Source organism: Oncorhynchus mykiss, chromosome 12, assembly GCF_057628025.1.
Source record: "Oncorhynchus mykiss isolate SJ-2025 chromosome 12, ASM5762802v1, whole genome shotgun sequence".
NCBI lineage: Eukaryota > Metazoa > Chordata > Actinopteri > Salmoniformes > Salmonidae > Oncorhynchus > Oncorhynchus mykiss.
The window spans coordinates 43,116,762-43,130,519 of NC_143033.1; the positions used below are offsets into that span (position 1 = coordinate 43,116,762).

Below are 13,758 nucleotides of genomic sequence, written 5' to 3' on the forward strand. Positions count from 1 at the left end.
ATGAAACATACACCCCCACCCTTCTTCTTACCAGAGAGATGTTTATTCCTGTCAGCGCGATGCACTGAAAATCCCTTTGGTTGTATGGACTCCGACAGCATGTCCCCAGCTAGCCATGTTTCTGTGAAACAGAGCATGTTACAATCCTGGATATCTCTTTGGAATGCAACCCTTGCCCTGATTTCATCGACTTTGTTAACTAGGGACTGGACATTAGCGAGTAATATACTCGGAAGCGGTGGGTGGTGTGCGCGCATCCGAAGCCTCACTAGAAGACCGCTCTGTCACCTTCTCCTCCAGCTGTGTTTTGGGTCGGCCTCTGGAATCAGTTCAAATGCCCTGGGAGGCGCAGACAAATGATCCGCTTTGGGACAAAGCGTAGTGCTGGTTGTGCTGGTAAGTTGACGTCTCTCTGTAATCGAATAGGTCTTCTCGGTTGTATGTAATAACACTTAAGGTTTTCTGGGCTAACAATGTAAGAAATAATACATAAAAAACTAAATACTGCACAGTTTCCTAAGGACTAGAAGCAAAGCTGCCATCTCTATCAGCACCAATCAGTAAGCCATCGATCATGTGACACCATTCCTTCCCATGTGACGACTCAATAGGACATTGAAGCCAAATGAAGTTGGTTAAGATGGCGTCTCATGGAGACATAACATGTGTAGTTGGTGCTACTCCAGGAAGTGACGTTACAGGCCAGCTCAGTGCTGCCCCTCTCATTGAGTATCTCAAGTTGAAGGCCGACCGGGATATGCAGGCTGCCATTAGCAACTCAATTATCCTTATAACTTCCTCTGTGTGATCTTAAAATAATCAGTTATAGAACATGCATTGGTGTATTAGAAGCAATTGTTGTTAACATGTTTGTCTTTGAATTTTTTATTTATTTACACAAAGGTTAACCACGAAGATCGACATTTTTCCATTCACTATGGAAAATTAGGAGATCCTGTTTTCTGGTAACAATGCCTGCAGTACCGTGGTCGGCCTTGAACGTTCAGTCGTTCTCCCCTGAGATGGACAAGGGAAGAAAGAGAGCAAAAGAGAGAATAGGAGAGACCGAGAAATAAATAGAGGGAAGAAATACAGAAGGGAGGTGGGAGGACAAGACAGAAGGAAGGAAGTAAAAGAGAAAAAGGAGGAGGCAGAGAGATGGGCTGCCGTTAAACTCACTGTGTGTGAGTGTGCATGCTTGCGTGTGTGTGTGCGTGTGTTTCTTGCATGCGTGTGCATGCTTGTTTGCGTACATGTACGTGCATGTGTGTGTGTGTGTGCACGTGTATGTGTGCCCCCTGCACAGGGTGTGCTTCAGACATGTAGCCTGGGGGAGAGGGCCTTGTCGAGAGCAGACACAGCGTGGTTCCTGCCACAAACTGGGTCCTAATAAAGCGCCCGGGCATATGGCAGGACTGATTAGAATGGCAAACACGGTGAGCACACAGATAGAGCCACCCCCTCCTCTAACCTTCTTCACCCCCTGGGTGGGTTGCCAAAAGCTCCCCAACAAAAACAGTGGCAGAGAACAAAATCGGAATAGCAAAATATGGTTGCTCTTGAGGGGCGGCACCTTTTGTCCAATTACGGAAATACTTTAATTTTACATGGTTTTTCTGAAGTGTTTTTTTTCTACCACAGGTACTACAGGTATTTATGCTTACAGATTTACTTCCATTGTATATGGAGAGAGGACTGAAAAATGACCTTATGCATAAATAAGTCCCCACAATTATAAGTACAGGTCGATAAGCCAAGGTATAGAAACTCAGAAGGCACACACCCTTGCTAATGACAGCAAGGCCACAAACACGTACGCAATTAATATCACACCATGGGTGCGTTCGATACGGCACCCTATTTCCTATATGCACCACTTTGGACCACTATATAGTGAATAGGGTGCCAATATAATAAATTGAGTGCCATTTCAGATGCACCCCCATGCCTTTGATTCACGTATGATGCTGCAGATAAAGGGTAGGTTTTTCATAACCATTCCCCAAACTAAATGTTTAAGTGAACACGTATCGTGCGAGTGTGATTCATGGAGGACCGTTTCAGTGGGGTGTTTTTGTCGTGGCTCGGTTGGTGCAGGAGGAGAGACTTTGTGCTGACTGACTCCACGCTCACTCCCTCCGTCCTTTAAATGGCTCTTTTATGGCCCGGGTAACGATCCCCCCGTCGGCCGTCTCCATTCCGTCGCACTGCAGATAGAGACTGGCTGTTTTTTTGGTGTCCTCGATGTGGGGCTAAATGGTGTCCATATTAGGACAGCCTTAGTATCAGAAAGACTTATACAGCATTCACCGAAGTCCGATCCACTCACTGATCTACCACTGTCTGTTCCCTAAGCATGAAACTGTGTAGCCTCCATTCAAGCTATGAGTATAAGAAATGAAGTGCTCCCAATTTGCACAGCTTGGGTTAAGGCATACAGAAGTACCAAAATAGTGACCATTAAATCAAGGGAAACAAAATGTGACACATTATTCAATAGAACTGAGAAAATATTTTCATGTTTATTACTTGGTAGGCCTACATTTATTTGCACCGACCTGAGCAGCTGATTGAGCGTCGAACCATGTAAAAAGTCCAAAACCAGGAAAAATATCATAAACCAGGCAAAAGGTCCATGACTGTTATGTGCCTGGAGCCTTACCATTTAATAACTCCATCTAAAATAAGGATTAAATTGTGTAATTACTGCTATTGTTTATTTGCCTGACAACTCACCCTGAATTGAATTCCGCTGCTCTATCAATTGCTACATACATTCAGTCTGAAACTGCCATCCTAGAAGTTGTTTGTGTGACAAAATGAGGGGTGTCGTACTAAACAAATGAATCAGCGATTGGATCATCTCTAACAAATCAGAGTATCAAAGTTGATCATGTAGGCCAGCTCTGGCCCAACCCATCAGATTCTGGGACCAATCAGAATGGTCACAATATGTTCGCATTCTATGGATTGTCGGCAAGGGATGCAAATCCAGACCCATTGTGGAGAAGAACCGTTTTTCTCTTACTGTGGTGTTGTAGGTGTGGGCCAGGCGGCCAATAAAACCTATTGTGTACCCATAATGCCCCGGGGTTATGAGAAGAAGCCCCACGGCATCATATCTCCATTACATCAGTTGTGTGTGCGTGCGCGCGCGCGTGTGTGTGTGTGTGTGTGTGTGTGTGTGTGTGTGTGTGTGTGCGTGCGTGCGTGTGCGCCTGTCTGTGTGTTTACAGAAAGCACTACGGAGGAAGGGGGAACAAACATTTCTATTGGAATCAATAACATGATAAATTCCTATATTTATCTGGGTTTTCATTTTAGATTAGTTCAATGCGTGGACCTATTTTTACTCTCATAAGACAATGACTGTCTATAACACTTAGATATCTTAGCCCTAGTTCACCACTCCATCGCCTCACCAAACTAAAAAATACGCCACGTTCTTGTTGGAATAGCGTGGATAGAGCGCTTTCTGAAACCATGCAGTGGTAGTTCACCCCGTCAGACCTTTGACAATAGTTTGCTCTTTGGGCGTGGAATGGGTTAAGCACACCTCTGTTTCATACAGCGCGCCAGAGCAGTTCTTCCAGTGTCGGGAGAAATGGTCATGCATATTGATATATGTTAATTGCATGCAAATAAAGGTTGCTTCTCTACAACACCCACAACGGAAGCACAATCATGGCCTCGGATTGGGACAAACACTTTTCACTCCGTGGGCGGTGGTATACATTACAGTGGCCGTGGTTTTCAAAGCTCAAGGACTGTCCGATGCACATGCACTTTCAACTGGAAACCCTCCGCCTGGGACCTCATTCATAACTTAAACTATGGTGGGTTAATACTTATAGTTTACAAATGCACTTTCATATTAGTGCATACTTTTGCTTAATTTCCTCTTCATCTATTGGTTAATATTCTCCACTCCCCTTTAATTTCTGGTCATTCATTTCACCTGTCACTGCTGTGCTCCCTGAAGAAGGCCTGTGAGCCGCAACCTGTTGGTGTATTTACATTTTTTTTGTTTACTATTCAATAGCCACTAAAATAAAGGCTTTTTAACTTTTCCACAAGTGCCTTGGGTTTTTTAAAGTATAACTTACTTTGGTTGCTATAAATTATACCCCATTCTCCAAATACATGTTTTTATTTAACTAGGCAAGTCAGAACAAATTATTATTTACAATGACAGCCTACCCCGGCCAAACCTGGACTATGCTGGGCCAATTGTACGCCACCCTATGGGACTCCCAATCCCAATCGGATGTGATACAGTCTGGATTCAAACCAAGGACTGAAATGACACCTCTTGCATTGAGATGCAGTGACTTAGACCGCTGCACCACTCGGAATCACCTCTCTATCTATCTTCATTTGATGCCAAAACAGCGGCCCCTATTTGCTAGCCAACAAACAATGTCAATCTACTAAATTTACCTGAATTAAATATAGAAAACTGATGTGTGTGGCCATAAAAGACAGAAGGTAACAATGTAGGTGAGATTTAAATAAATTTCACTGCGATTGGTTAGTCAACATGCAATAATACCTGTCAATCGCTGAAATGAATTATTTGCATTGCTGGCTTCATTAAAAACGGCTAAACGGATGGATTTTTTAAAATCTTATTTATTTCTTGGGGTTCTATACATGAGACCAACTTTACCATATTATCCTGGAGGCATACTTACACATCCAGTCTCGTTACTTTGCGTGAGTGATACCTCTCAACTTCAAACAATGCGAAATTTGAAAAGAAAATAATTTGTTTAGCTTCTTTCTATTCTGTGACTGCATGAAATAGCAAACATAATGTGAATTCAGCGATTAACATTTGTTTACTTCATCTTTGGGGCTCCCTGATCAAACTGTAACATCCATTACTGTAGTTAAGTTTAGCCAAACTGTACTTTATGGCTTAGCAGTGTGTTAAAAAGATTCCACGATCCGAACATGAGCAAATTATTGGCTTGTTCTCGATACTGTGTGAATTCCACTGAAATCTACGCCCACCGTTATGTATAGCACTGCCCACCAACCAGAATGGGTCTGTTTCTGTGGTGGAAGAAATGCTAAAAGGCTTATATTCATGGTTAGTATAGTTTTTGGTGCTCTTTGAACCAGCAATTGACGGTAAAAACATGACTTCTCAACACAGAGGTTGAAGCATTCATAACGGATGGGCACTACATCAACATATGAATTACTTTGCAATCTCGGGAGAAAATAGAATGTTTACACTGCACAGTAATATCGCCATCGCTAACATACCTCATGGTTTATTTTAGGGATGAGAAGACGCTTTGTGATTCCTTAGTTAAAGGGAGTTTTGAAATCTGAAGATACGTCACGTTAACCGCGACACCGTAAACCGATCATATTCAGTTTCAAACATTAACGTCTGCGCTGCACAGGTATGCGATTGGTCTTTACCTTTTTAGTGCAATAAACTTTGTCGTTTCTTTAGCACAGAAGAGGTCGCCGTTATGCCTGAATTCGGCCCAAAACCAACTGTAGTGTTGAGATCGGTTGTATGAAACCAATCAGTATGTCATGAAAAGCTCTCAACCGTGCCAGCCCGCTCTTCATTTCTATTCAGTTCCACTCACCATAAGTTTGCCGTCTGAACTGTGCGTTAGATCACCAGCAAGTTAAATAATTGACACCTGCCAAAGCATAGGACCTGAAAAACAAGCCACGATGAACATATTACCCCTTTGCAGCCAGCCCCTCTCCCTTGCCCCCCCCCCTCCACTCCTATCCTCTATCTTCTCTTTCCTTCATCCCCTTCCTCTGTGTGCTGTTTCAGAGGGAGGAAGTAGTTGGCACTTAAAGCGAACCCCCCTCTCTCTCTCTCTCTCTCTCTCTCTCTCTCACACGCCCGGTGAATGAGGCCGGGGGGACTGCAGCTCAGCGCTCTGCGCATGGCCGCCTGTTTAGTATTCGTCTCACGTCTGGCCGAGGGAGCCGCATTAAATTGGGATCAGGCAGATTAGAGTCTAATATAGTGGGCTATTAAAGGCTGCGAGCCATGGGTTAGAGCCAGAGCAGGGGCCCACTCTCCCAGCATCCTAGAGTAGCCCTGTGTGCTGCATGCCCACTTCCCCCCTACCTACCTATTCTCTCACGCCACATATACACACACACACACGCGTGCACGTTCGCAGATGGATGGATGTATGCATGCTTACACGTAGGCACAGACCAACGCACACAAACACACGCACACCACTTTAGTACAGAGACGGATGCAGGGAGGTCATGTTTTTTGGGGAGATTTTAATTAATTGTCATGTTGTTTCATGTTATGAGGTGCCTCTGCTATTTTGGGTTTTACAACATGAAATACGCAAAGCTATAAAGGTTATTGGTACTATAGTGTGCTTGATGACGTGCTTCTTAGTGTTTGAATAGTTTTTCAAAGGTTTTTTCCTGGCATTTGTATGATTATTAAGGAGTGATTAAGATGTTTTTATCTTCTATTCTATTTGATTTGCTATTGTTCTCTGTTTTAGTCTTGTCCAGTTAATTCTACACAAGTATCCATAAACTTTGTCCAACTCTGTGAATTCTGACAAAACATTGATACTCATTGATATACTGTATATTCTCTCCTTAACATTGAACAGGCATTATTGCCTGAGTTGCAGAAGTTGGAGCTACTATATTAAACAGAGGGGGATTTGCAGATGGATCATTGAACCATATTACTGAGTGGTCTGACCTTTGTGACATTGGCCATAAAAGACAGATGGTAACAATGTAGGTGACATTCACTGTTATCGCAATGGACCATGTCATCACTACTTAACGTCATCTTCATATTGATTCATACCAGAACTAAATGTCCTAGGGAATATGAAAAAACTATCCCAAACTAGGGTTGTGAAATTCCAAGAACTCTCCCAAAAAGCCCCAGGTTTTCAGAATTCATGGTTTGAAGATTTACAGAATCAGAAGGGAATAAGCAAGATTTTTTTGGACTTTTGCAACACTAATCCAAACTATTGATAACACAGTGATATGAGGTTGCGTCAAACAGTTTGTTCATTATTTTGTTTTGCTTGTCAGGAGGTGAAAAAGGAGTTTGCGTGCACTTCAATCAGATGCAATTTCAGCGTTTTAATTGCATCTGATTGAAGTGTGTGGAGGCTCCGTTTTCACTCAATCATATGCATTTCCCACTTGGCACAGACATCAATTCAACGTTTATTCCACGTTGGTTCCACGTCATTTCATTGACAACGTTTATTCAACCAGTGTGTGCCCAGCGGATTACTCCTGCACCTTTACTGAGCTTGGCGACTGGGTGTGCAGTAGATCAGCTCAGTGTCGTACTGTTTGCTTTGTCTGTTGCATTTGTCAGTGGAGTTAACAATCAAGTTAACTTGCTTATGCGCTTCCTGGGTGCAAGACATAGAGCATTGTTGCAGTACAACAATACTGTATCACGAACACAATGCACAACAACACTTCAAACTTCAGTCTTCCCATTTAATGGTAATTTCGGAGTTGAGCCTTTACTGTGGATGTGGTTTCAGAGAACTCAGGAACATTGCATTTAAAAGGAGCATTGTCGACCTCAGACTGTAAACATGATACACATACCACAAATACCGATACAGCGAGAGCAGTATCCATAACAAACAACATTTCCTCTTCTCAAACAGAGTTTAAAAAAAATTATTTGCACCTGGAACTACTTCTTATATGGCAATCAAGATACAGCTAGAGCAGTTATAAAGTCTAACTACTTCCTGTATTCTCCTATCCTTCCAGACATCCCCTATTCCCACTGCTGGCCCTGCTGTTTGAGAAGTGTGAGCAGGCCACCCAGGGCTCTGAGTGCATCACCTCTGCCAGCTTCGATGTGGACATCGAGAACTTTGTGCATCAGCAGGAGCAGGACCACAAGCCATTCTTCAGCGAGGACCCCGACCTGGACAACCTGGTTAGTACCCTGCCTGGGGGGCATCTCAACAGTCTAATGTGGCTTTGAAGTATCTCAATAGTCTAGGATGACTTCTTCATTGAGGAGGCACCTCAATAGTCCTAACGGCTTCCTCAGGTTGAAGAAGTATCTCAATAGTTTAACATAGCTTACTAATGTTGAGGATGACTTGCTTCCTCTACTGGTGGAGGCAGTCATTACATATCCCTTTCACATACGCCCCGTTTTATTTCCCACTCATATCAAGTTGTCTTATTTCCTACATGTACATGGTTCTCTCTTCTAGACTATCAATTAGCGCTCTCTCTCTCTCTCTCTCTCTCTCTCTCTCTCTCTCTCTCTCTCTCTCTCTCTCTCTCATGTAGACACATCTACCCCTTTCCCTTCCATCTCCTTTGTCTCTCTAAAATGTATTTATATTCAGCCGTTCTCTCTCTTTTTCCCTTTCCCACTCTCCCCCCTCATGATCTTTCCCTCCCACCCTTCCATGACAGCTAGCAGTAATTAGAAATTAGGAGAAATAGGGAAGGTGGCTGGGGAGAGAGAGAGATGGAAGGTCGGCTCTCATCATTATGGGGGTACTCGGCCGACAAGTGGTGCGGCAGTCAATTAACCCCGCATCTGTGTGCTTTACGAGGTGCCGGCCGCGGACTGGCCCTGGCACACACTAACTCTTCCACAGGACAGTAATGCTGAAGCTGACTGGCCGAGATGGCACTTGGCTCCCGATTAAACAAGCGGCAGTAATTGGCAGATTTATCTCCTCCATGGCCAAGCACTTTTCCGCCCCATTCTGGTGCCCTTGAGTGCTGACTTTGAGGGAGTGAGCACTGGGAGGAGAAGCCTGGTTGGAAAAAGGACAAAGTTTGGATCATAGTGAAGGATTTTGAGAGGGCTCATGGATTAGCAGGTGTTATGTCAAGGGCTATCTTAGAACGTTCAGAGACTGACTAGGGCTAGCACATCATTTGTAAGGCACAGGAGGGGGCTGTCCAGAAACAATATTATTATTTACCTTTGGTTCAAACTGGAGAAGGTAACCATTGAGCTAGCCAATGTTGAGCGAGCATAGCATTCAGGCTAGCATGTAGCCTTCTTCCCTAGTCATTGAGCCTGCTGGCTTTGCCTCTCTCTTCTCAGATGGTGAAGGCCGTCCAGGTGACCAGGTTCAGTCCTGGGTTCAAATACTATTTCAAATATCTCAAATACTTTCACATACATTTGAAATAAGTGTTCAGATATATTTTTATTTGAAAAGACAAGAAGTTGAAAATGTTAATGTATTTGGAAATACATTTGGAGGGTATTTGAACAACTCAAATACACTGCCTCATATACACTCCCATGCATTTATCCAGATATTTGAAAATAGTATTTGAAGTATGTATTTGAAAATTCTCTTAAATACAATTGATCAAATAACCATTCAAACACTAAAATAAAAGTACATGTTTTTGGCTGTGTATTTGTAAATACTCAATACACACCAAAAATATATATTTTTTATCAGATACTCAAATACAAATGCATTTGAACATAGGTCTGCTAAGGTTACACCTTTCTGAAATTGGAGAAATCAACAATAGAGCTAGCTCAAGTTGAGCCAATCTAGACTAGCATTCAGGCTAGCATGTAGCATCCTTCCTTCCCCAATCATTGAGCTTGCATATATTCTTCTCTCTCTCTCTCCCTCCCGAGATGGTGAAGGCCATCCAGGTGCTGAGAATCCACCTTCTGGAGCTGGAGAAGGTCAACGAGCTCTGCAAGGACTTCTGCAACCGCTACATCACCTGCCTCAAGACCAAGATGCACAGCGACAACCTGCTTCGCAATGACCTGGGCGGGCCCTACTCGCCCTCGCACACCTCGCTCAGCCTGCAGCAGGTAAGGCGGACACTTACACATATGCACACTGGTGCACGCATGCACATACTTACAAACTAAACATAGTGTATCTGGTATGCACTTTGAAGGAGCCAAATGCGTTTTTTATGTTTTAGTGTTTTTCTGAAAGACCATTATACTTGTGTCCAAACATCTGAGCTGTATTAATTTGTCTAATACATTGTGTAACGTTTGGATAGAAATACATTTTGAAGAACAGATATGTCTCCTACATGTAGCACTAAGGAATCATCAGCTCTGTTCATGGCATTTTTATCCGCAACGTTCAGTACTTTCATGTTTCAAGTTTCAAATTGTATTAGTCGTATGTACATCCTGAACGGCCCTTCTCAACCCCCTTACTGGTTCCTTCTCTTCCTATGACCTCTGACCTCACCAGGACCTCCTCCAGACATCCTCTCCGTCCATGACATCTGTCTCCAGCTCCGTCAACTCCTCGGGCATCATGATGCCCACCGGGACCCTGCAACAGGGTAACATTGCCATGACTACCATCAACTCCCAGGTGGTGTCAGGTGAGAAGCCTTTCCACCTTCCCAGTTCTATGGGTACCTCATCTTCCCTGATATTACATCATACAACAAGTGTCCTTTATACCTCTACATTGTAGTGACATAGGCAGAAACAATTGCAGTGTATGTACAAATTGTACAAAATGTTCCACCCTGCATGCACAACATTTAAAATTTAAACAACATTAGGGTGAGAGAAGTTTTAGACACAATGTTTTGCATTAAGTATTTATCTATTATTATTTCAGCAACTGCTTGCTGGTAGGTCACATCATATCCTACGTCAAATGGAGGCTGTTGACATATAATTATGGAAATACATTTTGTGTTAATGAAGGTGTACTACACTATATATACAGAAGTATGTGGACACCCCTCCAAATTTGCCACACCCGTTGCTGACAAGTTTTTAAAAATTGGGCACATAGCCATGCAATCTCCATAGACTAACAATGGCAGTAGAATGGCTCGTTGTCACGATTGTCGTTGGAATGAGGTGAGGACCAAGGTGCAGCATGGTAAGCGTACATTTGAACTTTATTTAAAAATGACGCCGACAAAACGAAGAACAAAAAAACAACCGTGAAGCTTTGGGCTATGTGCCCTGAACAACTACAAAGTTAACTTCCCACAAAACAGGTGGGGGAAAGGGGTACCTAAGTATGGTTCTCAATCAGAGACAACGATAGACAGCTGTCCCTGATTGAGAACCATACCAGGCCAAGACATAGAAATAAAAAACATAGAAAAAATGACATAGAATGCCCACCCTAGTCACACCCTAGCCTAACCATAATAGAGAATAAAAAGCCTCTCTATGGCCAGGGCGTGACACACGTACTGAAGAGCTCAGTGACTTTCAACGTGGCATCGTCATTAGATGACAACTTTCCAACAAGTCAGTTCGTAAAATGTCTCCTCTGCTAGAGCTGCCCCAGTAAGTGTTGTTATTCTGAAGTGGAAACTTTTAGGAGAAACAATGTCTCAGCCGTGAAGTGGTAGGCAACACAAGCTCACAGAACAGGACTGCCGAGTGCTGAAGCACATAAAAATGATCTGTCCTAGGTTGCAACACTCGCTACTGTGTTCCAAACTGCCTGTGGAATCAAAGTCAGCACAAGAGCTGTTCGTCGGAAGCTTCATGAAAGGGATTTCCAAGGCCTAGCAGCTGCACACAAGCCTAAGATCACTATGCACAATGCCAAGCATCGGCTTGTGTGGTGTAAAGATCGCCCCCATTGGACTCGGAAATGCGTTGGAGCAGTGAAAACATGTTCTCTGGAGTGATGAATCACGTTTTACCATCTGGCAGTCCAACGGACTAATCTGGGTTTGGCAGATGCCAGGAGAACACTACATTCCCCAATGTAAAGTGCCAACTGTAAAGGTTGGTGGAGGAGGAATAATGGTCTGGGGCTATTTTTCATGGTTCGGACTAGGCCCCTTAGTTCCAGTGAAGGGAAATCTTAACGCTACAGCATATATTGACATTCTAGACAATTCTGTGCTTCCAACTTTGTGGAAACAGTTTGGGATGGATCTTTCCTGTTTCAGCATGACACTGCCCCTGAGCACAAAGCGAGGTACATACAGAAATGGTTTGTCAAGATCGGTGTGGAAGACCTTGACTGGCCTGCACAGAGCCCTGACCTCAACCCCATCAAACACCTTTGGGATCATTTGGAACGCCGACTGCCAGCCAGGCCTAATCACCCTACATCAGTGCCCGACCTCACTGATGCTCTTGTGGATGAATGGAAGCAAATCCCCGCAGAAATGTTCCAACATCTAGTGGAAATCCTTCCCAGAAGAGTGGAGGCTGTCATAGCAGCAAAGGGGGACCAACTCCATATTAATGCCCATGATTTTGGAATGAGATGTTCAACGAGCAGGTGTCCACATACATTTGGTAATGTAGTGTATATCACTCAAAAGTGTGGCTGGGTTTCTTGTTATTATGTACAGCGAAATGTTACCCCTGCCCTCCAGAAATCCCTTTCAACTCAGAATAATAATCTCATTCCATCTTTCTCTTTGATCGTAAGACATTCAAAGCTCAAATTAATACCCGTGATTAGAGAATCGAAATTAGTGCTAATTAGTAGCAAAAGAACAACTCATGAAAGAATACAGCTTTTCTTTTCGTGCTTCATTCGCACCGATGTGCTTTTGCCTTACTTGTTTACATGTTGTTGTTGTTGTTATTGTTTTGGTAGGGTTAGATAATAGAGCTCTCGAGCCGAAATGGTGCAAGGCCGACTGCTTTTCACAGAAGAAGAAGCCACTCGACTCTTATGACCGCAAATTATCCCCTCAGGTGGCACCTTGTATCAGCCGGTTGCCATGGTGACGTCGCAAGGGCAGGTGTTAACCCAGGGACTCTCCCAGGGGACCATCCAGATCCAGAATTCACAGGTGAGGCCGTCAGCTGCTCTTCTAGCATTTACCTGCCTCTTCTGCCATAAGATGGATAATGTCTAACAACTCCAAATACTCTCACTGTCATGCATATCATTGTTTGTGCTTGCCATTAGCTGTCATCAAGTGAACATGTTACGATAGTTACGATAGTGTGAAATGTGTGAAATGAATATTAGAGTAAAAGCTAACGTATCATTGGTAAGCTTATGACATTTCAGCACACTGTTTTTGCAAGGTATCACTGTCGTGGGACAGACATTGCCATTCCCAGGTTATGCTAACATTTCAGCCTTTAGCCTAACATTTCCTTATTGACAGAATGTTTGTACAATTGTACCTTTATTTAACTAGGCAAGTCAGTTAAGAACAAATTCTTATTTTCAATGACGGCCTAGGAACAGTGGGTTAACTGCCTGTTCAGGGGCAGAACAACAGATTTGTACCTTGTCAGCTCGGGGGTTTGAACTTGCAAGTTTCCGGTTACTAGTCCAACGCTCTAACCACTAGGCTACCCTGCCACCCAAGGGACTTGATTATTTTAATTTGAAGTCCAACACACCTGCAAAGAAAGCTCTAAATGTCAGAGTTTGCGAGTGCATGTCCCTTTAAACTCCTACAATCCCCATGCCCTGAAAAACCTCACATAGGTGGTCAATATTTGAGTCAGACTGTCAGACCACCCGTATGCTCGCCTACGGAGTAGACTGTGGGGTGCTCTGCTCTGCAGGCGTATTAGAAAGCCACAGTGTCAGCCAGGCAGGTAATTCTGTGTTTGACAGACAGTGGCGGCCTCAGTGAATACCCAGGACCCAGCCGAGGCGGCACTCTACACGTGGTCTGGGAATAGAGTGCAGCCCCGTAGCTACATCACCGACAAGCTCCCGGTAATGATACCCCGGCTTGGTGCCGCCAATTAATTCAACCCCGCTTTTCCGGAACACAAATTCCCAGGGCCGAGGGGGATAG

At 43.7% G+C, this 13,758-nt stretch overlaps 1 protein-coding gene across 3 annotated transcripts in view; it reads left to right on the plus strand.

Moving 5' to 3' along the window:
• Positions 1–13,758, plus strand: part of LOC110537627 (homeobox protein PKNOX2) — an 82,729-nt gene that overhangs the window by 61,354 nt on the left and 7,617 nt on the right. For 2 of the 3 annotated variants that reach the window (XM_021623813.3, XM_090192532.1), the window contains exons 5-8: positions 7,783–7,954; positions 9,653–9,838; positions 10,239–10,374; positions 12,689–12,786. In XM_021623813.3, the coding sequence (XP_021479488.3) occupies positions 7,783–7,954; positions 9,653–9,838; positions 10,239–10,374; positions 12,689–12,786 (592 nt within the window). Of the gene's footprint in view, positions 1–7,782; positions 7,955–9,652; positions 9,839–10,238; positions 10,375–12,688; positions 12,787–13,571; positions 13,677–13,758 lie in introns of all 3 variants that reach the window. The other variant, XM_021623811.3, reaches the window with a different exon arrangement.